This window comes from Ranitomeya variabilis, chromosome 5 (assembly GCF_051348905.1).
Source record: "Ranitomeya variabilis isolate aRanVar5 chromosome 5, aRanVar5.hap1, whole genome shotgun sequence".
NCBI lineage: Eukaryota > Metazoa > Chordata > Amphibia > Anura > Dendrobatidae > Ranitomeya > Ranitomeya variabilis.
Window position 1 is genome coordinate 3,038,556 of NC_135236.1, and position 24,690 is coordinate 3,063,245.

A 24,690-nucleotide genomic window follows, 5' to 3' on the forward strand; every position below is an offset into this window, starting at 1 on the left:
ACAGTAATGAGCCTGTTCTTCCTCTCTGCTCCACTAGATGACAGTAATGAGCCTGTTCTTCCTCTCTCCTCCTCTAGATGACAGTAATGAGCCTGTTCTTCCTCTCTCCTCCACTAGGTGACAGTAATGAGCCTGTTCTTCCTCTCTCCTCCACTAGATGACAGTAATGAGCCTGTTCTTCCTCTCTCCTCCACTAGGTGACAGTAATGAGCCTGTTCTTCCTCTCTCCTCCACTGGATGATAGTAATGAGCCTGTTCTTTTGTCGTCCACCAGGTGGCAGTGATGATAATGTTGTTCACTCATGTGACAGGGGGCGTGTCCGCGCGTGTTGTCGATGCTGTAGTAGCGCCAGGATTGGTCGGATTTTACGTCATTGACAGCGCTGTTGATCTTGGAATGTGATTGGTTATAAGGTCTCGTCGCTTTTTCGGTCGCCGCCATGTTGTTGGAGTTACTCGTGACGTGGGCGACTGTTGTTGGGCAGTTTGCGCTATAGAGGCGTGTCCTTATCGTGAACTGGGCGTGATGAAGTGCGGAAGTGGAGGGGGCGGGGCTGTTTATCTTCCTCCGTCAGTGTCAGCTGCGGCCGCCAACATGAAGTTCGTTTATAAGGAGGAGCACGCGTTCGAGAAGCGGCGGTCAGAGGGCGAGAAGATCCGGAAGAAGTACCCGGACCGAGTGCCGGTGAGCGGGGGCGGAGCGGGGGCGTGGCCGCGGAGGGGGACGGGGACCCCCCCAGAGAGAGAGGGACGGGGACCCCCAGAGAGAGAGAGAGGGACGGGTCACCCCCCAGAGAGAGAGAGAGGGACGGGTCACCCCCCAGAGAGGGAGAGAGAGGGACGGGGACCCCCAGAGAGAGAGAGAGAGAGGGACGGGTCGCCCCCCAGAGAGGGAGAGAGAGGGGTCACCCCCCAGAGAGAGAGAGAGAGGGACGGGTCACCCCCCAGAGAGAGAGAGGGACGGGTCACCCCCCAGAGAGAGAGAGGGACGGGTCACCCCCCAGAGAGAGAGAGAGGGACGGGTCACCCCCCAGAGAGAGAGAGAGAGACGGGTCACCCCCCAGAGAGAGAGAGAGGGACGGGTCACCCCACCCCCCAGAGAGAGAGAGAGGGGTCACCCCCCAGAGAGAGAGAGAGGGGTCACCCCCCAGAGAGAGAGAGAGGGGTCACCCCCCAGAGAGAGAGGGACGGGTCACCCCCCAGAGAGAGAGAGAGGGACGGGTCACCCCCCAGAGAGAGAGAGACGGGTCACCCCCCAGAGAGAGAGAGAGAGAGAGAGAGACGGGTCACCCCCCAGAGAGAGAGAGAGAGAGACGGGTCACCCCCCAGAGAGAGAGAGAGAGAGACGGGTCACCCCCCAGAGAGAGAGAGAGGGGTCACCCCCCAGAGAGAGAGAGGGACGGGTCACCCCACCCCCCAGAGAGAGAGAGAGGGGTCACCCCCCAGAGAGAGAGAGAGGGACGGGTCACCCCCCAGAGAGAGAGAGGGACGGGTCACCCCCCAGAGAGAGAGAGAGGGACGGGTCACCCCCCAGAGAGAGAGAGAGAGACGGGTCACCCCCCAGAGAGAGAGAGAGGGACGGGTCACCCCACCCCCCAGAGAGAGAGAGAGGGGTCACCCCCCAGAGAGAGAGAGAGGGGTCACCCCCCAGAGAGAGAGAGAGGGGTCACCCCCCAGAGAGAGAGGGACGGGTCACCCCCCAGAGAGAGAGAGAGGGACGGGTCACCCCCCAGAGAGAGAGAGACGGGTCACCCCCCAGAGAGAGAGAGAGAGAGAGAGAGACGGGTCACCCCCCAGAGAGAGAGAGAGAGAGACGGGTCACCCCCCAGAGAGAGAGAGAGAGAGACGGGTCACCCCCCAGAGAGAGAGAGAGGGGTCACCCCCCAGAGAGGGAGAGAGGGACGGGTCACCCCACCCCCCAGAGAGAGAGAGAGGGGTCACCCCCCAGAGAGAGAGAGAGGGGTCACCCCCCAGAGAGAGAGGGACGGGTCACCCCCCAGAGAGAGAGAGAGGGACGGGTCACCCCCCAGAGAGAGAGAGACGGGTCACCCCCCCGAGAGAGAGAGAGAGAGAGACGGGTCACCCCCCAGAGAGAGAGAGAGAGAGACGGGTCACCCCCCAGAGAGAGAGAGAGAGAGACGGGTCACCCCCCAGAGAGAGAGAGAGGGGTCACCCCCCAGAGAGGGAGAGAGGGACGGGTCACCCCACCCCCCAGAGAGAGAGAGAGAGGGGTCACCCCCCAGAGAGAGAGAGAGGGGTCACCCCCCAGAGAGAGAGAGAGGGACGGGTCACCCCCCAGAGAGAGAGAGAGACGGGTCACCCCCCAGAGAGAGAGAGAGAGGGGTCACCCCCAGAGAGAGAGAGAGGGGTCACCCCCCAGAGAGAGAGAGAGAGAGACGGGTCACCCCCCAGAGAGAGAGAGAGGGGTCACCCCCCAGAGAGAGAGAGGGACGGGTCACCCCACCCCCCAGAGAGAGAGAGAGAGGGGTCACCCCCCAGAGAGAGAGAGAGGGGTCACCCCCCAGAGAGAGAGAGAGGGGTCACCCCCCAGAGAGAGAGAGAGGGGTCACCCCCCAGAGAGAGAGAGAGGGGTCACCCCCCAGAGAGAGAGAGAGGGACGGGTCACCCCCCAGAGAGAGAGAGGGACGGGTCACCCCCCAGAGAGAGAGAGACGGGTCACCCCCCAGAGAGAGAGAGAGACGGGTCACCCCCCAGAGAGAGAGAGAGACGGGTCACCCCCCAGAGACAGAGAGAGAGAGACGGGTCACCCCCCAGAGAGAGAGAGAGACGGGTCACCCCCCCAGAGAGGGAGAGAGGGACGGGTCACCCCCCAGAGAGAGAGAGAGAGAGACGGGTCACCCCCGAGAGAGAGAGAGAGGGGTCACCCCCCAGAGAGAGAGAGAGAGGGGTCACCCCCCAGAGAGAGAGAGAGAGGGGTCACCCCCCAGAGAGAGAGAGAGGGACGGGTCACCCCCCAGAGAGAGAGAGACGGGTCACCCCCCAGAGAGAGAGAGAGAGGGACGGGTCACCCCCCAGAGAGGGAGAGAGGGACGGGTCACCCCCCAGAGAGAGACGGGTCACCCCCCAGAGAGAGAGAGACGGGTCACCCCCCAGAGAGAGAGGGACGGGTCACCCCACCCCCCAGAGAGAGAGAGAGGGACGGGTCACCCCCCAGAGAGAGAGGGACGGGGACCCCCAGAGAGAGAGAGGGACGGGTCACCCCCCAGAGAGAGAGAGAGAGAGGGACGGGTCGCCCCCCAGAGAGGGAGAGAGAGGGACGGGGACCCCCAGAGAGAGAGAGGGACGGGTCACCCCACCCCCCAGAGAGAGAGAGGGACGGGTCACCCCACCCCCCAGAGAGAGAGAGACGGGTCACCCCCCAGAGAGAGAGAGAGGGACGGGTCACCCCACCCCCCAGAGAGAGAGAGAGGGACGGGTCACCCCCCAGAGAGAGAGAGAGGGGTCACCCCCCAGAGAGAGAGAGAGGGGTCACCCCCCAGAGAGAGAGAGAGGGACGGGTCACCCCCCAGAGAGAGAGAGAGGGACGGGTCACCCCCCAGAGAGAGAGAGACGGGTCACCCCCCAGAGAGAGAGAGAGAGAGAGAGAGACGGGTCACCCCCCAGAGAGAGAGAGAGAGAGACGGGTCACCCCCCAGAGAGAGAGAGAGAGAGACGGGTCACCCCCCAGAGAGAGAGAGAGGGGTCACCCCCCAGAGAGGGAGAGAGGGACGGGTCACCCCACCCCCCAGAGAGAGAGAGAGAGAGGGGTCACCCCCCCAGAGAGAGAGAGAGGGGTCACCCCCCAGAGAGAGAGAGAGGGACGGGTCACCCCCCAGAGAGAGAGAGAGACGGGTCACCCCCCAGAGAGAGAGAGAGAGGGGTCACCCCCCAGAGAGAGAGAGAGGGGTCACCCCCCAGAGAGAGAGAGAGAGAGACGGGTCACCCCCCAGAGAGAGAGAGAGGGGTCACCCCCCAGAGAGAGAGAGAGGGACGGGTCACCCCACCCCCCAGAGAGAGAGAGAGGGACGGGTCACCCCCCAGAGAGAGAGAGAGGGGTCACCCCCCAGAGAGAGAGAGAGGGGTCACCCCCCAGAGAGAGAGAGAGGGACGGGTCACCCCCCAGAGAGAGAGAGAGGGACGGGTCACCCCCCAGAGAGAGAGAGAGGGACGGGTCACCCCCCAGAGAGAGAGAGAGGGACGGGTCACCCCCCAGAGAGAGAGAGGGACGGGTCACCCCCCAGAGAGAGAGGGACGGGTCACCCCCCAGAGAGAGAGAGGGACGGGTCACCCCCCAGAGAGAGAGAGACGGGTCACCCCCCAGAGAGAGAGAGAGAGAGAGACGGGTCACCCCCCAGAGAGAGAGAGAGACGGGTCACCCCCCAGAGACAGAGAGAGAGAGACGGGTCACCCCCCAGAGAGAGAGAGAGACGGGTCACCCCCCAGAGAGGGAGAGAGGGACGGGTCACCCCCCAGAGAGAGAGAGAGAGAGACGGGTCACCCCCGAGAGAGAGAGAGACGGGTCACCCCCCAGAGAGAGAGAGAGAGGGGTCACCCCCCAGAGAGAGAGAGAGGGGTCACCCCCCAGAGAGAGAGAGAGGGACGGGTCACCCCCCAGAGAGAGAGAGACGGGTCACCCCCCAGAGAGAGAGAGAGAGGGGGACGGGTCACCCCCCAGAGAGGGAGAGAGGGACGGGTCACCCCCCAGAGAGAGAGAGAGAGGGGTCACCCCCCAGAGAGAGAGAGAGGGGTCACCCCCCAGAGAGAGAGAGAGAGAGACGGGTCACCCCCCAGAGAGAGAGAGAGGTCACCCCCCAGAGAGAGAGAGAGGGACGGGTCACCCCACCCCCCAGAGAGAGAGAGAGGGACGGGTCACCCCCCAGAGAGAGAGAGAGAGGGGTCACCCCCCAGAGAGAGAGAGAGGGGTCACCCCCCAGAGAGAGAGAGAGGGACGGGTCACCCCCCAGAGAGAGAGAGACGGGTCACCCCCCAGAGAGAGAGAGAGAGAGGGACGGGTCACCCCCCAGAGAGGGAGAGAGGGACGGGTCACCCCCCAGAGAGAGAGAGACGGGTCACCCCCCAGAGAGAGAGAGACGGGTCACCCCCCAGAGAGAGAGAGAGGGACGGGTCACCCCACCCCCCAGAGAGAGAGAGAGGGACGGGTCACCCCCCAGAGAGAGAGAGAGGGACGGGTCACCCCCCAGAGAGAGAGAGGGGCGGGTCACCCCCCAGAGAGAGAGAGAGAGAGGGACGGGTCACCCCACCCCCCAGAGAGAGAGAGAGAGAGAGGGACGGGTCACCCCACCCCCCAGAGAGAGAGAGAGAGAGGGACGGGTCACCCCCCAGAGAGAGAGAGAGGGACGGGTCACCCCCCAGAGAGAGAGAGAGAGGGACGGGTCACCCCCCAGAGAGAGAGAGAGGGGCGGGTCACCCCCCAGAGAGAGAGAGAGAGGGACGGGTCACCCCACCCCCCAGAGAGAGAGAGAGGGAGGGACGGGTCACCCCCCAGAGAGAGAGAGGGGTCACCCCCCAGAGAGAGAGAGAGAGGGACGGGTCACCCCCCAGAGAGAGAGAGGGACGGGTCACCCCCCAGAGAGAGAGAGAGAGGGACGGGTCACCCCCCAGAGAGAGAGAGAGAGAGGGGCGGGTCACCCCCCAGAGAGAGAGAGAGGGACGGGTCACCCCACCCCCCAGAGAGAGAGAGAGAGAGGGACGGGTCACCCCCCAGAGAGAGAGAGAGAGAGGGACGGGTCACCCCCCAGAGAGAGAGAGAGAGAGAGAGGGACGGGTCACCCCCCAGAGAGAGAGGGACGGGTCACCCCCCAGAGAGAGAGAGACGGGTCACCCCCCAGAGAGAGAGGGGTCACCCCCCAGAGAGAGAGAGAGGGACGGGTCGCCCCCCAGAGAGAGAGGGACGGGTCGCCCCCCAGAGAGAGAGAGAGGGACGGGTCGCCCCCCAGAGAGAGAGAGAGGGACGGGTCGCCCCCCAGAGAGAGAGAGAGGGACAGGTCGCCCCCCAGAGAGAGAGAGAGGGACGGGTCGCCCCCCAGAGAGAGAGAGAGGGGGACGGGTCGCCCCCCAGAGAGAGAGGGACGGGTCACCCCCCAGAGAGAGAGAGGGACGGGTCACCCCCCAGAGAGAGAGAGGGACGGGTCACCCCCCAGAGAGAGAGAGGGACGGGTCACCCCCCAGAGAGAGAGAGAGGGGTCACCCCCCAGAGAGAGAGAGAGGGGTCACCCCCCAGAGAGAGAGAGGGGTCACCCCCCAGAGAGAGAGAGAGAGGGACGGGTCACCCCCCAGAGAGAGAGAGAGAGGGACGGGTCACCCCCCAGAGAGAGAGAGAGAGGGACGGGTCACCCCCCAGAGAGAGAGAGAGAGGGGCGGGTCACCCCCCAGAGAGAGAGAGAGGGACGGGTCACCCCACCCCCCAGAGAGAGAGAGAGGGACGGGTCACCCCACCCCCCAGAGAGAGAGAGAGGGACGGGTCACCCCCCAGAGAGAGAGAGAGAGAGGGACGGGTCACCCCCCAGAGAGAGAGAGAGAGAGAGGGACGGGTCACCCCCCAGAGAGAGAGAGAGAGGGGTCACCCCCCAGAGAGAGAGAGAGAGGGGTCACCCCCCAGAGAGAGAGAGAGGGGTCACCCCCCAGAGAGAGAGAGAGAGAGAGAGGGGTCACCCCCCAGAGAGAGAGAGGGGTCACCCCCCAGAGAGAGAGAGGGGTCACCCCCCAGAGAGAGAGAGGGGTCACCCCCCAGAGAGAGAGAGAGGGGTCACCCCCCAGAGAGAGAGAGAGGGGTCACCCCCCAGAGAGAGAGAGAGGGGTCACCCCCCAGAGAGAGAGAGAGGGGTCACCCCCCAGAGAGAGAGAGAGGGGTCACCCCCCAGAGAGAGAGAGAGGCGTCACCCCCCAGAGAGAGAGAGAGGGGTCACCCCCCAGAGAGAGAGAGAGGGGTCACCCCCCAGAGAGAGAGAGAGGGGTCACCCCCCAGAGAGAGAGAGAGGGGTCACCCCCCAGAGAGAGAGAGAGGGGTCACCCCCCAGAGAGAGAGAGAGGGGTCACCCCCCGAGAGAGAGAGAGAGACGGGTCACCCCCCAGAGAGAGAGACGGGTCACCCCCCAGAGAGAGAGAGGGGTCACCCCCCAGAGAGAGAGAGGGGTCACCCCCCAGAGAGAGAGAGAGGGGTCACCCCCCAGAGAGAGAGAGAGGGGTCACCCCCCAGAGAGAGAGAGAGGGGTCACCCCCCAGAGAGAGAGAGGGGTCACCCCCCAGAGAGAGAGAGAGAGGGGTCACCCCCCAGAGAGAGAGAGAGAGGGGTCACCCCCCAGAGAGAGAGAGAGAGGGACGGGTCACCCCCCAGAGAGAGAGAGAGAGGGACGGGTCACCCCCCAGAGAGAGAGAGAGAGGGACGGGTCACCCCCCAGAGAGAGAGAGAGAGGGACGGGTCACCCCCCAGAGAGAGAGAGAGAGGGACGGGTCGCCCCCCAGAGAGAGAGAGAGGGACGGGTCGCCCCCCAGAGAGAGAGAGAGGGACGGGTCGCCCCCCAGAGAGAGAGAGAGGGACGGGTCGCCCCCCAGAGAGAGAGAGGGACTTGGCTCCCGAGAATGTGGCACGGAGCTGAGTTAATGGACGTTGGTTCTTCTTTGACAGGTGATTGTGGAGAAGGCTCCTAAAGCGAGGATTGGAGACCTCGACAAGAAGAAATACCTGGTGCCCTCCGATTTGACAGGTATTAGTGCTGCCCCCTACACCCCACTACACTGTCACCACTGCTGACTGAACAACCCCTTCTGGTCAGTCGGCCAGTTCTACTTTCTCATCAGGAAAAGGATTCACTTACGTGCAGAGGACGCCCTGTTCTTCTTCGTCAACAACGTGATCCCCCCAACAAGCGCCACCATGGGACAACTCTATCAGGTGAGCTCGAATAGCAGAGCTGAAAGTGTACAGTACAGGAATAGTAGATACAGGACAGGATGGAGGTGTAGTGTAGAGCTGTGTGTACAGTACAGGAATAGTAGATACAGGACAGGATGGAGGTGTAGTGTAGAGCTGTGTGTACAGTACAGGAATAGTAGATACAGGACAGGATGGAGGTGTAGTGTAGAGCTGTGTACAGTACAGGAATAGTAGATACAGGACAGGATGGAGGTGTAGTGTAGAGCTGTGTGTACAGTACAGGAATAGTAGATTCAGGACAGGATGGAGGTGTAGTGTAGAGCTGTGTACAGTACAGGAATAGTAGATACAGGACAGGATGGAGGTGTAGTGTAGAGCTGTGTGTACAGTACAGGAATAGTAGATACAGGACAGGATGGAGGTGTAGTGTAGAGCTGTGTGTACAGTACAGGAATAGTAGATACAGGACAGGATGGAGGTGTAGTGTAGAGCTGTGTACAGTACAGGAATAGTAGATACGGGACAGGATGGAGGTGTAGTGTAGAGCTGTGTATACAGTACAGGAATAGTAGATACAGGACAGGATGGAGGTGTAGTGTAGAGCTGTGTACAGTACAGGAATAGTAGATACGGGACAGGATGGAGGTGTAGTATAGAGCTGTGTACAGTACAGGAATAGTAGATACAGGACAGGATGGAGGTGTAGTGTAGAGCTGTGTACAGTACAGGAATAGTAGATACAGGACAGGATGGAGGTGTAGTGTAGAGCTGTGTACAGTACGGGAATAGTAGATACAGGACAGGATGGAGGTGTAGTGTAGAGCTGTGTACAGTACAGGAATAGTAGATACAGGACAGGATGGAGGTGTAGTGTAGAGCTGTGTGTACAGTACAGGAATAGTAGATACAGGACAGGATGGAGGTGTAGTGTAGAGCTGTGTACAGTACAGGAATAGTAGATACAGGACAGGATGGAGGTGTAGTGTAGAGCTGTGTGTACAGTACAGGAATAGTAGATACAGGACAGGATGGAGGTGTAGTGTAGAGCTGTGTGTACAGTACAGGAATAGTAGATACGGGACAGGATGGAGGTGTAGTGTAGAGCTGTGTACAGTACAGGAATAGTAGATACAGGACAGGATGGAGGTGTAGTGTAGAGCTGTGTGTACAGTACAGGAATAGTAGATACAGGACAGGATGGAGGTGTAGTGTAGAGCTGTGTGTACAGTACAGGAATAGTAGATACAGGACAGGATGGAGGTGTAGTGTAGAGCTGTGTGTACAGGAATAGTAGATACAGGACAGGATGGAGGTGTAGTGTAGAGCTATGTGTACAGTACAGGAATAGTAGATACAGGACAGGATGGAGGTGTAGTGTAGAGCTGTGTACAGTACAGGAATAGTAGATACAGGACAGGATGGAGGTGTAGTGTAGAGCTGTGTACAGTGCAGGAATAGTAGATACAGGACAGGATGGAGGTGTAGTGTAGAGCTGTGTGTACAGTACAGGAATAGTAGATACAGGACAGGATGGAGGTGTAGTGTAGAGCTGTGTGTACAGTACAGGAATAGTATATACAGGACAGGATGGAGGTGTAGTGTAGAGCTGTGTGTACAGTACAGGAATAGTAGATACAGGACAGGATGGAGGTGTAGTGTAGAGCTGTGTGTACAGTACAGGAATAGTATATACAGGACAGGATGGAGGTGTAGTGTAGAGCTGTGTGTACAGTACAGGAATAGTAGATACAGGACAGGATGGAGGTGTAGTGTAGAGCTGTGTGTACAGTACAGGAATAGTAGATACAGGACAGGATGGAGGTGTAGTGTAGAGCTGTGTACAGTACAGGAATAGTAGATACGGGACAGGATGGAGGTGTAGTGTAGAGCTGTGTGTACAGTACAGGAATAGTATATACAGGACAGGATGGAGGTGTAGTGTAGAGCTGTGTGTACAGTACAGGAATAGTAGATACAGGACAGGATGGAGGTGTAGTGTAGAGCTGTGTGTACAGTACAGGAATAGTAGATACAGGACAGGATGGAGGTGTAGTGTAGAGCTGTGTACAGTACAGGAATAGTAGATACGGGACAGGATGGAGGTGTAGTGTAGAGCTGTGTACAGTACAGGAATAGTAGATACAGGACAGGATGGAGGTGTAGTGTAGAGCTGTGTGTACAGTACAGGAATAGTATATACAGGACAGGATGGAGGTGTAGTGTAGAGCTGTGTGTACAGTACAGGAATAGTAGATACAGGACAGGATGGAGGTGTAGTGTAGAGCTGTGTGTACAGTATAGGAATAGTAGATACAGGACAGGATGGAGGTGTAGTGTAGAGCTGTGTGTACAGTACAGGAATAGTAGATACAGGACAGGATGGAGGTGTAGTGTAGAGCTGTGTGTACAGTACAGGAATAGTAGATACAGGACAGGATGGAGGTGTAGTGTAGAGCTGTGTACAGTACAGGAATAGTAGATACAGGGCAGGATGGAGGTGTAGTGTAGAGCTGTGTGTACAGTACAGAAATAATAGATACAGGACAGGATGGAGGTGTAGTGTAGAGCTGTGTACAGTACAGGAATAGTAGATACAGGACAGGATGGAGGTGTAGTGTAGAGCTGTGTACAGTACAGGAATGGTAGATACAGGACAGGATGGAGGTGTAGTGTAGAGCTGTGTACAGTACAGGAATAGTAGATACAGGACAGGATGGAGGTGTAGTGTAGAGCTGTGTACAGTACAGAAATAGTAGATACAGGACAGGACGGAGGTGTAGTGTAGAGCTGTGTGTACAGTACAGGAATAGTAGATACGGGACAGGATGGAGGTGTAGTGTAGAGCTGTGTGTACAGTACAGGAATAGTAGATACAGGACAGGATGGAGGTGTAGTGTAGAGCTGTGTACAGTACAGGAATAGTAGATACAGGACAGGATGGAGGTGTAGTGTAGAGCTGTGTACAGTACAGGAATGGTAGATACAGGACAGGATGGAGGTGTAGTGTAGAGCTGTGTACAGTACAGGAATAGTAGATACAGGACAGGATGGAGGTGTAGTGTAGAGCTGTGTACAGTACAGAAATAGTAGATACAGGACAGGACGGAGGTGTAGTGTAGAGCTGTGTGTACAGTACAGGAATAGTAGATACAGGACAGGATGGAGGTGTAGTGTAGAGCTGTGTACAGTACAGGAATAGTAGATACAGGACAGGATGGAGGTGTAGTGTAGAGCTGTGTATACAGTACAGGAATAGTAGATACAGGACAGGATGGAGGTGTAGTGTAGAGCTGTGTGTACAGTACAGGAATAGTAGATACGGGACAGGATGGAGGTGTAGTGTAGAGCTGTGTGTACAGTACAGGAATAGTAGATACAGGACAGGATGGAGGTGTAGTGTAGAGCTGTGTACAGTACAGGAATAGTAGATACAGGACAGGATGGAGGTGTAGTGTAGAGCTGTGTGTACAGTACAGGAATAGTAGATACAGGACCGGATGGAGGTGTAGTGTAGAGCTGTGTACAGTACAGGAATAGTAGATACAGGACAGGATGGAGGTGTAGTGTAGAGCTGTGTACAGGAATAGTAGATACAGGACAGGATGGAGGTGTAGTGTAGAGCTGTGTACAGTACAGAAATAGTAGATACAGGACAGGACGGAGGTGTAGTGTAGAGCTGTGTGTACAGTACAGGAATAGTAGATACGGGACAGGATGGAGGTGTAGTGTAGAGCTGTGTACAGTACAGGAATAGTAGATACAGGACAGGATGGAGGTGTAGTGTAGAGCTGTGTACAGTACAGGAATAGTAGATACAGGACAGGATGGAGGTGTAGTGTAGAGCTGTGTACAGTACAGGAATAGTAGATACAGGACAGGATGGAGGTGTAGTGTAGAGCTGTGTACAGTACAGGAATAGTAGATACAGGACAGGATGGAGGTGTAGTGTAGAGCTGTGTGTACAGTACAGGAATAGTAGATACAGGACAGGATGTAGGTGTAGTGTAGAGCTGTGTATAGTACAGGAATAGTAGATACAGGACAGGATGGAGGTGTAGTGTAGAGCTGTGTACAGTACAGGAATAGTAGATACAGGACAGGATGGAGGTGTAGTGTAGAGCTGTGTACAGTACAGGAATAGTAGATACAGGACAGGATGGAGGTGTAGTGTAGAGCTGTGTACAGTACAGGAATAGTAGATACAGGACAGGATGGAGGTGTAGTGTAGAGCTGTGTACAGTACAGGAATAGTAGATACCGGACAGGATGGAGGTGTAGTGTAGAGCTGTGTGTACAGTACAGGAATAGTAGATACAGGACAGGATGGAGGTGTAGTGTAGAGCTATGTGTACAGTACAGGAATAGTAGATACAGGACAGGATGGAGGTGTAGTGTAGAGCTATGTGTACAGTACAGGAATAGTAGATACAGGACAGGATGGAGGTGTAGTGTAGAGCTGTGTACAGTACAGGAATAGTAGATACAGGACAGGATGGAGGTGTAGTGTAGAGCTGTGTACAGTACAGGAATAGTAGATACAGGATAGGATGGAGGTGTAGTGTAGAGCTGTGTACAGTACAGGAATAGTAGATACAGGACAGAATGGAGGTGTAGTGTAGAGCTGTGTACAGTACAGGAATAGTAGATACAGGACAGGATGGAGGTGTAGTGTAGAGCTGTGTGTACAGTACAGGAATAGTAGATACAGGATAGGATGGAGGTGTAGTGTAGAGCTGTGTACAGTACAGGAATAGTAGATACAGGACAGGATGGAGGTGTAGTGTAGAGCTGTGTACAGTACAGGAATAGTAGATACAGGACAGGATGGAGGTGTAGTGTAGAGCTGTGTACAGTACAGGAATAGTAGATACAGGACAGGATGGAGGTGTAGTGTAGAGCTGTGTGTACAGTACAGGAATAGTAGATACAGGACAGGATGGAGGTGTAGTGTAGAGCTATGTGTACAGTACAGGAATAGTAGATACAGGACAGGATGGAGGTGTAGTGTAGAGCTATGTGTACAGTACAGGAATAGTAGATACAGGACAGGATGGAGGTGTAGTGTAGAGCTGTGTACAGTACAGGAATAGTAGATACAGGACAGGATGGAGGTGTAGTGTAGAGCTGTGTACAGTACAGGAATAGTAGATACAGGATAGGATGGAGGTGTAGTGTAGAGCTGTGTACAGTACAGGAATAGTAGATACAGGACAGAATGGAGGTGTAGTGTAGAGCTGTGTACAGTACAGGAATAGTAGATACAGGACAGGATGGAGGTGTAGTGTAGAGCTGTGTGTACAGTACAGGAATAGTAGATACAGGATAGGATGGAGGTGTAGTGTAGAGCTGTGTACAGTACAGGAATAGTAGATACAGGACAGGATGGAGGTGTAGTGTAGAGCTGTGTACAGTACAGGAATAGTAGATACAGGACAGGATGGAGGTGTAGTGTAGAGCTGTGTACAGTACAGGAATAGTAGATACAGGACAGGATGGAGGTGTAGTGTAGAGCTGTGTGTACAGTACAGGAATAGTAGATACAGGACAGGATGGAGGTGTAGTGTAGAGCTGTGTGCAGTACAGGAATAGTAGATACAGGACAGGGTGTAGTGTAGAGCTGTGTACAGTACAGGAATAGTAGATACAGGACAGGATGGAGGTGTAGTGTAGAGCTGTGTGTACAGTACAGGAATAGTAGATACAGGACAGGATGGAGGTGTAGTGTAGAGCTGTGTACAGTACAGGAATAGTAGATACAGGACAGGATGGAGGTGTAGTGTAGAGCTGTGTGTACAGTACAGGAGTAGTAGATACAGGACAGGATGGAGGAGTAGTGTAGAGCTGTGTACAGTACAGGAATAGTAGATACAGGACAGGATGGAGGTGTAGTGTAGAGCTGTGTACAGTACAGGAATAGTAGATACAGGACAGGATGGAGGTGTAGTGTAGAGCTGTGTACAGTACAGGAATAGTAGATACAGGACAGGATGGAGGTGTAGTGTAGAGCTGTGTACAGTACAGGAATAGCAGATACAGGACAGGATGGAGGTGTAGTGTAGAGCTGTGTACAGTACAGGAATAGTAGATACAGGACAGGATGGAGGTGTAGTGTAGAGCTGTGTACAGTACAGGAATAGTAGATACAGGACAGGATGGAGGTGTAGTGTAGAGCTGTGTACAGTACAGGAATAGTAGATACAGGACAGGATGGAGGTGTAGTGTAGAGCTGTGTGTACAGGAATAGTAGATACAGGACAGGATGGAGGTGTAGTGTAGAGCTGTGTACAGTACAGGAATAGTAGATACAGGACAGGATGGAGGCGTAGTGTAGAGCTGTGTGTACAGGAATAGTAGATACAGGACAGGATGGAGGTGTAGTGTAGAGCTGTGTACAGTACAGGAATAGTAGATACAGGATAGGATGGAGGTGTAGTGTAGAGCTGTGTACAGTGCAGGAATAGTAGATACAGGACAGGATGGAGGTGTAGTGTAGAGCTGTGTACAGTACAGGAATAGTAGATACAGGACAGGATGGAGGTGTAGTGTAGAGCTGTGTGTACAGTATAGGAATAGTAGATACAGGACAGGATGGAGGTGTAGTGTAGAGCTGTGTACAGTACAGGAATAGTAGATACAGGACAGGATGGAGGTGTAGTGTAGAGCTGTGTACAGTACAGGAATAGAAGATACAGGGCAGGATGGAGGTGTAGTGTAGAGCTGTGTACAGTACAGGAATAGTAGATACAGGACAGGATGGAGGTGTAGTGTAGAGCTGTGTGTACAGTACAGGAATAGTAGATACAGGACAGGATGGAGGTGTAGTGTAGAGCTGTGTGTACAGTACAGGAATAGTAGATACAGGACAGGATGGAGGTGTAGTGTAGAGCTGTGTACAGTACAGGAATAGTAGATACAGGACAGGATGGAGGTGTAGTGTAGAGCTGTGTACAGTACAGGAATAGTAGATACAGGATAGGATGGAGGTGTAGTGTAGAGCTGTGTACAGTGCAGGAATAGTAGATACAGGACAGGATGGAGGTGTAGTGTAGAGCTGTGTACAGTACAGGAATAGTAGATACAGGACAGGATGGAGGTGTAGTGTAGAGCTGTGTACAGTACAGGAATAGTAGATACAGGACAGGATGGAGGTGTAGTGTAGAGCTGTGTGTACAGTATAGGAATAGTAGATACAGGACAGGATGGAGGTGTAGTGTAGAGCTGTGTACAGTACAGGAATAGTAGATACAGGACAGGATGGAGGTGTAGTGTAGAGCTGTGTACAGTACAGGAATAGTAGATACTGGACAGGATGGAGGTGTAGTGTAGAGCTGTGTGTACAGTACAGGAATAGTAGATACAGGACAGGATGGAGGTGTAGTGTAGAGCTGTGTACAGTACAGGAATAGTAGATACAGGACAGGATGGAGGTGTAGTGTAGAGCTGTGTGTACAGTATAGGAATAGTAGATACAGGACAGGATGGAGGTGTAGTGTAGAGCTGTGTACAGTACAGGAATAGTAGATACAGGACAGGATGGAGGTGTAGTGTAGAGCTGTGTGTACAGTACAGGAATAGTAGATACAGGACAGGATGGAGGTGTAGTGTAGAGCTGTGTACAGTACAGGAATAGTAGATACAGGACAGGATGGAGGTGTAGTGTAGAGCTGTGTACAGTACAGGAATAGTAGATACAGGACAGGATGGAGGTGTAGTGTAGAGCTGTGTACAGTACAGGAATAGTAGATACTGGACAGGATGGAGGTGTAGTGTAGAGCTGTGTGTACAGTATAGGAATAGTAGATACAGGACAGGATGGAGGTGTAGTGTAGAGCTGTGTACAGTACAGGAATAGTAGATACAGGACAGGATGGAGGTGTAGTGTAGAGCTGTGTACAGTACAGGAATAGTAGATACTGGACAGGATGGAGGTGTAGTGTAGAGCTGTGTACAGTACAGGAATAGTAGATACGGGACAGGATGGAGGTGTAGTGTAGAGCTGTGTGTACAGTACAGGAATAGTAGATACAGGACAGGATGGAGGTGTAGTGTAGAGCTGTGTGTACAGTACAGGAATAGTAGGTACAGGACAGGATGGAGGTGTAGTGTAGAGCTGTGTACAGTACAGGAATAGTAGATACGGGACAGGATGGAGGTGTAGTGTAGAGCTGTGTGTACAGTACAGGAATAGTAGATACAGGACAGGATGGAGGTGTAGTGTAGAGCTGTGTGTACAGTACTGGAATAGTAGATACAGGACAGGATGGAGGTGTAGTGTAGAGCTGTGTGTACAGTATAGGAATAGTAGATACAGGACAGGATGGAGGTGTAGTGTAGAGCTGTGTACAGTACAGGAATAGTAGATACAGGACAGGATGGAGGTGTAGTGTAGAGCTGTGTACAGTACAGGAATAGTAGATACTGGACAGGATGGAGGTGTAGTGTAGAGCTGTGTACAGTACAGGAATAGTAGATACTGGACAGGATGGAGGTGTAGTGTAGAGCTGTGTGTACAGTACAGGAATAGTAGATACAGGACAGGATGGAGGTGTAGTGTAGAGCTGTGTACAGTACAGGAATAGTAGATACAGGACAGGATGGAGGTGTAGTGTAGAGCTGTGTGTACAGTACAGGAATAGCAGATACAGGACAGGATGGAGGTGTAGTGTAGAGCTGTGTACAGTACAGGAATAGTAGATACAGGACAGGATGGAGGTGTAGTGTAGAGCTGTGTACAGTACAGGAATAGTAGATACAGGACAGGATGGAGGTGTAGTGTAGAGCTGTGTGTACTGTACAGGAATAGTAGATACAGGACAGGATGGAGGTGTAGTGTAGAGCTGTGTGTACAGTACAGGAATAGTAGATACAGGACAGGATGGAGGTGTAGTGTAGAGCTGTGTACAGTACAGGAATAGTAGATACAGGACAGGATGGAGTTGTAGTGTAGAGCTGTGTACAGTACAGGAATAGTAGATACAGGACAGGATGGAGGTGTAGTGTAGAGCTGTGTGTACAGTACAGGAATAGTAGATACAGGACAGGATGGAGGTGTAGTGTAGAGCTGTGTACAGTACAGGAATAGTAGATACAGGACAGGATGGAGGTGTAGTGTAGAGCTGTGTGTACAGTACAGGAATAGTAGATACAGGACAGGATGGAGGTGTAGTGTAGAGCTGTGTACAGTACAGGAATAGTAGATACAGGACAGGATGGAGGTGTAGTGTAGAGCTGTGTACAGTACAGGAATAGTAGATACAGGACAGGATGGAGGTGTAGTGTAGAGCTGTGTGTACAGGAATAGTAGATACAGGACAGGATGGAGGTGTAGTGTAGAGCTGTGTACAGTACAGGAATAGTAGATACAGGACAGGATGGAGGTGTAGTGTAGAGCTGTGTGTACAGGAATAGTAGATACAGGACAGGATGGAGGTGTAGTGTAGAGCTGTGTACAGTACAGGAATAGTAGATACAGGACAGGATGGAGGTGTAGTGTAGAGCTGTGTGTACAGTACAGGAATAGTAGATACAGGACAGGATGGAGGTGTAGTGTAGAGCTGTGTGTACAGTACAGGAATAGTAGATACAGGACAGGATGGAGGTGTAGTGTAGAGCTGTGTGTACAGAACAGGAATAGTAGATACGGGACAGGATGGAGGTGTAGTGTAGAGCTGTGTACAGTACAGGAATAGTAGATACAGGACAGGATGGAGGTGTAGTGTAGAGCTGTGTACAGTACAGGAATAGTAGATACAGGACAGGATGGAGGTGTAGTGTAGAGCTGTGTACAGTACAGGAATAGTAGATACATGACAGGATGGAGGTGTAGTGTAGAGCTGTGTGTGCAGTACAGGAATAGTAGATACAGGACAGGATGGAGGTGTAGTGTAGAGCTGTGTGTACAGTACAGGAATAGTAGATACAGGACAGGATGGAGGTGTAGTGTAGAGCTGTGTACAGTACAGGAATAGTAGATACAGGACAGGATGGAGGTGTAGTGTAGAGCTGTGTACAGTACAGGAATAGTAGATACAGGACAGGATGGAGGTGTAGTGTGGAGCTGTGTACAGTACAGGAATAGTAGATACAGGACAGGATGGAGGTGTAGTGTAGAGCTGTGTACAGTACAGGAATAGTAGATACAGGACAGGATGGAGGTGTAGTGTAGAGCTGTGTACAGTACAGGAATAGTAGATACAGGACAGGATGGAGGTGTAGTGTAGAGCTGTGTACAGTACAGGAATAGTAGATACAGGACAGTATGGAGGTGTAGTGTAGAGCTGTGTACAGTACAGGAATAGTAGATACAGGACAGGATGGAGGTGTAGTGTAGAGCTGTGTGTACAGTACAGGAATAGTAGATACAGGACAGGATGGAGGTGTAGTGTAGAGCTGTGTACAGTACAGGAATAGTAGATACAGGACAGGATGGAGGTGTAGTGTAGAGCTGTGTACAGTACAGGAATAGTAGATACGGGACAGGATGGAGGTGTAGTGTAGAGCTGTGTGTACAGTACAGGAATAGTAGATACAGGACAGGATGGAGGTGTAGTGTAGAGCTGTGTGTACAGTACAGGAATAGTAGATACAGGACAGGATGGAGGTGTAGTGTAGAGCTGTGTACAGTACAGGAATAGTAGATACAGGACAGGATGGAGGTGTAGTGTAGAGCTGTGTGTACAGTACAGGAATAGTAGATACAGGACAGGATGGAGGTGTAGTGTAGAGCTGTGTACAGTACAGGAATAGTAGATACAGGACAGGATGGAGGTGTAGTGTAGAGCTGTGTGTACAGTACAGGAATAGTAGATACAGGACAGGATGGAGGTGTAGTGTAGAGCTGTGTACAGTACAGGAATAGTAGATACAGGACAGGATGGAGGTGTAGTGTAGAGCTGTGTACAGTACAGGAATAGTAGATACGGGACAGGATGGAGGTGTAGAGCTGTGTGTACAGTACAGGAATAGTAGATACGGGACAGGATGGAGGTGTAGTGTAGAGCTGTGTACAGTACAGGAATAGTAGATACAGGACAGGATGGAGGTGTAGTGTAGAGCTGTGTACAGTACAGGAATAGTAGATACGGGACAGGATGGAGGTGTAGTGTAGAGCTGTGTACAGTACAGGAATAGTAGATACAGGACAGGATGGAGGTGTAGTGTAGAGCTGTGTACAGTACAGGAATAGTAGATACAGGACAGGATGGAGGTGTAGTGTAGAGCTGTGTACAGTACAGGAATAGTAGATACAGGACAGGATGGAGGTGTAGTGTAGAGCTGTGTACAGTACAGGAATAGTAGATACAGGACAGGATGGAGGTGTAGTGTAGAGCTGTGTACAGGAATAGTAGATACAGGACAGGATGGAGGTGTAGTGTAGAGCTGTGTGTACAGTACAGGAATAGTAGATACAGGACAGGATGGAGGTGTAGTGTAGAGCTGTGTACAGTACAGGAATAGTAGATACAGGACAGGATGGAGGTGTAGTGTAGAGCTGTGTGTACAGTACAGGAATAGTAGATACAGGACAGGATGGAGGTGTAGTGTAGAGCTGTGTACAGTACAGGAATAGTAGATACAGGACAGGATGGAGGTGTAGTGTAGAGCTGTGTACAGTACAGGAATAGTAGATACGGGACAGGATGGAGGTGTAGTGTAGAGCTGTGTGTACAGTACAGGAATAGTAGATACGGGACAGGATGGAGGTGTAGTGTAGAGCTGTGTACAGTACAGGAATAGTAGATACAGGACAGGATGGAGGTGTAGTGTAGAGCTGTGTGTACAGTACAGGAATAGGAGATACAGGACAGGATGGAGGTGTAGTGTAGAGCTGTGTACAGTACAGGAATAGTAGATACGGGACAGGATGGAGGTGTAGTGTAGAGCTGTGTACAGTACAGGAATAGTAGATACAGGACAGGATGGAGGTGTAGTGTAGAGCTGTGTACAGTACAGGAATAGTAGATACAGGACAGGATGGAGGTGTAGTGTAGAGCTGTGTACAGTACAGGAATAGTAGATACAGGACAGGATGGAGGTGTAGTGTAGAGCTGTGTACAGTACAGGAATAGTAGATACAGGACAGGATGGAGGTGTAGTGTAGAGCTGTGTACAGGAATAGTAGATACAGGACAGGATGGAGGTGTAGTGTAGAGCTGTGTACAGGAATAGTAGATACAGGACAGGATGGAGGTGTAGTGTAGAGCTGTGTACAGTACAGAAATAGTAGATACAGGACAGGATGGAGGTGTAGTGTAGAGCTGTGTGTACAGTACAGGAATAGTAGATACAGGACAGGATGGAGGTGTAGTGTAGAGCTGTGTGTACAGTACAGGAATAGTAGATACAGGACAGGATGGAGGTGTAGTGTAGAGCTGTGTACAGTACAGGAATAGTAGATACAGGACAGGATGGAGGTGTAGTGTAGAGCTGTGTACAGTACAGGAATAGTAGATACAGGACAGGATGGAGGTGTAGTGTAGAGCTGTGTGTACAGTACAGGAATAGTAGATACAGGACAGTATGGAGGTGTAGTGTAGAGCTGTGTACAGTACAGGAATAGTAGATACAGGACAGGATGGAGGTGTAGTGTAGAGCTGTGTACAGTACAGGAATAGTAGATACAGGACAGTATGGAGGTGTAGTGTAGAGCTGTGTACAGTACAGGAATAGTAGATACAGGACAGGATGGAGGTGTAGTGTAGAGCTGTGTACAGTACAGGAATAGTAGATACAGGACAGGATGGAGGTGTAGTGTAGAGCTGTGTACAGTACAGGAATAGTAGATACAGGACAGGATGGAGGTGTAGTGTAGAGCTGTGTACAGTACAGGAATAGTAGATACAGGACAGGATGGAGGTGTAGTGTAGAGCTGTGTACAGTACAGGAATAGTAGATACAGGACAGGATGGAGGTGTAGTGTAGAACTGTGTGTACAGTACAGGAATAGTAGATACAGGACAGGATGGAGGTGTAGTGTAGAGCTGTCTGTACAGTACAGGAATAGTAGATACAGGACAGGATGGAGGTGTAGTGTAGAGCTGTGTACAGTACAGGAATAGTAGATACAGGACAGGATGGAGGTGTAGTGTAGAGCTGTGTGTACAGTACAGGAATAGTAGATACAGGACAGGATGGAGGTGTAGTGTAGAGCTGTGTGTACAGTACAGGAATAGTAGATACAGGACAGGATGGAGGTGTAGTGTAGAGCTGTGTACAGTACAGGAATAGTAGATATAGGACAGGATGGAGGTGTAGTGTAGAGCTGTGTACAGTACAGGAATAGTAGATACAGGACAGGATGGAGGTGTAGTGTAGAACTGTGTGTACAGTACAGGAATAGTAGATACAGGACAGGATGGAGGTGTAGTGTAGAGCTGTGTGTACAGTACAGGAATAGTAGATACAGGACAGGATGGAGGTGTAGTGTAGAGCTGTCTGTACAGTACAGGAATAGTAGATACAGGACAGGATGGAGGTGTAGTGTAGAGCTGTGTACAGTACAGGAATAGTAGATACAGGACACGATGGAGGTGTAGTGTAGAGCTGTGTACAGTACAGGAATAGTAGATACAGGACAGGATGGAGGTGTAGTGTAGAGCTGTGTGTACAGTACAGGAATAGTAGATACAGGACAGTATGGAGGTGTAGTGTAGAGCTGTGTACAGTACAGGAATAGTAGATACAGGACAGGATGGAGGTGTAGTGTAGAGCTGTGTACAGTACAGGAATAGTAGATACGGGACAGGATGGAGGTGTAGTGTAGAGCTGTGTGTACAGTACAGGAATAGTAGATACAGGACAGGATGGAGGTGTAGTGTAGAGCTGTGTACAGTACAGGAATAGTAGATATAGGACAGGATGGAGGTGTAGTGTAGAGCTGTGTACAGTACAGGAATAGTAGATACAGGACAGGATGGAGGTGTAGTGTAGAACTGTGTGTACAGTACAGGAATAGTAGATACAGGACAGGATGGAGGTGTAGTGTAGAGCTGTGTGTACAGTACAGGAATAGTAGATACAGGACAGGATGGAGGTGTAGTGTAGAGCTGTCTGTACAGTACAGGAATAGTAGATACAGGACAGGATGGAGGTGTAGTGTAGAGCTGTGTACAGTACAGGAATAGTAGATACAGGACAGGATGGAGGTGTAGTGTAGAGCTGTGTACAGTACAGGAATAGTAGATACAGGACAGGATGGAGGTGTAGTGTAGAGCTGTGTACAGTACAGGAATAGTAGATACAGGACAGGATGGAGGTGTAGTGTAGAGCTGTGTACAGTACAGGAATAGTAGATACAGGACAGGATGGAGGTGTAGTGTAGAGCTGTGTGTACAGTACAGGAATAGTAGATACAGGACAGGATGGAGGTGTAGTGTAGAGCTGTGTACAGTACAGGAATAGTAGATACAGGACAGGATGGAGGTGTAGTGAAGAGCTGTATACAGTACAGGAATAGTAGATACAGGACAGGATGGAGGTGTAGTGTAGAGCTGTGTACAGTACAGGAATAGTAGATACAGGACAGGATGGAGGTGTAGTGTAGAGCTGTGTGTACTGTACAGTACAGGAATAGTAGATACAGGACAGGATGGAGGTGTAGTGTAGAGCTGTGTGTACAGTACAGGAATAGTAGGTACAGGACAGGATGGAGGTGTAGTGTAGAGCTGTGTACAGTACAGGAATAGTAGATACAGGACAGGATGGAGGTGTAGTGTAGAGCTGTGTGTACAGTACAGGAATAGTAGATACAGGACAGGATGGAGGTGTAGTGTAGAGCTGTGTACAGTACAGGAATAGTAGATACAGGACAGGATGGAGGTGTAGTGTAGAGCTGTGTACAGTACAGGAATAGTAGATACAGCACAGGATGGAGGTGTAGTGTAGAGCTGTGTACAGTACAGTACAGGAATAGTAGATACAGGACAGGATGGAGGTGTAGTGTAGAGCTGTGTGTACAGTACAGGAATAGTAGATACAGGACAGGATGGAGGTGTAGTGTAGAGCTGTGTACAGTACAGGAATAGTAGATACGGGACAGGATGGAGGTGTAGTGTAGAGCTGTGTACAGTACAGGAATAGTAGATACAGGACAGGATGGAGGTGTAGTGTAGAGCTGTGTACAGTACAGGAATAGTAGATACAGGACAGGATGGAGGTGTAGTGTAGAGCTGTGTACAGTACAGGAATAGTAGATACGGGACAGGATGGAGGTGTAGTGTAGAGCTGTGTACAGTACAGGAATAGTAGATACAGGACAGGATGGAGGTGTAGTGTAGAGCTGTGTACAGTACAGGAATAGTAGATACAGGACAGGATGGAGGTGTAGTGTAGAGCTGTGTGTACAGTACAGGAATAGTAGATACGGGACAGGATGGAGGTGTAGTGTAGAGCTGTGTACAGTACAGGAATAGTAGATACAGGACAGGATGGAGGTGTAGTGTAGAGCTGTGTACAGTACAGGAATAGTAGATACAGGACAGGATGGAGATGTAGTGTAGAGCTGTGTGTACAGTACAGGAATAGTAGATACAGGACAGGATGGAGGTGTAGTGTAGAGCTGTGTACAGTACAGGAATAGTAGATACGGGACAGGATGGAGGTGTAGTGTAGAGCTGTGTACAGTACAGGAATAGTAGATACAGGACAGGATGGAGGTGTAGTGTAGAGCTGTGTACAGTACAGGAATAGTAGATACAGGACAGGATGGAGGTGTAGTGTAGAGCTGTGTACAGTACAGGAATAGTAGATACAGGACAGGATGGAGGTGTAGTGTAGAGCTGTGTACAGTACAGGAATAGTAGATACAGGACAGGATGGAGGTGTAGTGTAGAGCTGTGTACAGTACAGGAATAGTAGATACAGGACAGGATGGAGGTGTAGTGTAGAGCTGTGTACAGTACAGGAATAGTAGATACAGGACAGGATGGAGGTGTAGTGTAGAGCTGTGTGTACAGTACAGGAATAGTAGATACAGGACAGGATGGAGGTGTAGTGTAGAGCTGTGTACAGTACAGGAATAGTAGATACAGGACAGGATGGAGGTGTAGTGTAGAGCTGTGTACAGTACAGGAATAGTAGATACAGGACAGGATGGAGGTGTAGTGTACTGTTTTGTGCGTAGTACAGAAATGACCGAGCTTGTAGTAGTGACCTCTCTGCTCCTTCTTTCTAGGAACACCATGAAGAGGACTGCTTCCTGTACATTGCATACAGTGATGAGAGTGTGTACGGGCAGTAATCATTACCCCTCTTCCTGTTTCCTTTTGATGGTTTTTCATCGGCCCTTTTTACCTGCTCACTTCAGTTTTGCTCTTTAATCCTGTAATCTTGGTTTAATTGCCCCTTTGGGGCTCTTCATATTGGGGTTGTAGAGTTTTCTCCCCTTTTTTTTCAGCCCTATTATGGGTTGTTAGTAATAAAATAACTTGCCGTGCTCTGCGTTACCTGTGTGTGTTTGTGTGTGTATAAGGGTAGAAAAATGTTGACGACTATCAAAGATCACAACCTGGGGAGCTACGTTTTACCCACCAGTCTGTTATCTTTTTGTCACACACAGCCCTCTGCTGCCCCCTGTCATCAGGACTGTCACGAACCCCTGACCGCTGCCACCAATTTGTCAGGATTCACACCGTGACTGTCATCCCTACGTCACAGATTGGGGTGACTTTAGGTCAACAGACTGCTATCACATGTGCAGGGGGCTTTTCTTAGTTATCCCTCCACTGCTACAATGTGATAAAAAAAAACACACACAAGGCTATTGACCTCTTAGTTTTCAGCAGGGGCTTATTTTAGGT

At 51.6% G+C, this 24,690-nt stretch overlaps 1 protein-coding gene across 1 annotated transcript; it reads left to right on the plus strand.

Moving 5' to 3' along the window:
- Positions 1–528: 528 nt before the first annotated feature.
- Positions 529–24,327, plus strand: GABARAP (GABA type A receptor-associated protein). Its single transcript, XM_077261446.1, has 4 exons — positions 529–685; positions 7,646–7,724; positions 7,794–7,912; positions 24,066–24,327. Exons 1-4 carry the CDS (start codon positions 596–598, stop codon positions 24,129–24,131), a joined length of 354 nt encoding a protein of 117 aa, XP_077117561.1. The 5' UTR covers positions 529–595; the 3' UTR covers positions 24,132–24,327.
- Positions 24,328–24,690: the final 363 nt, after the last annotated feature.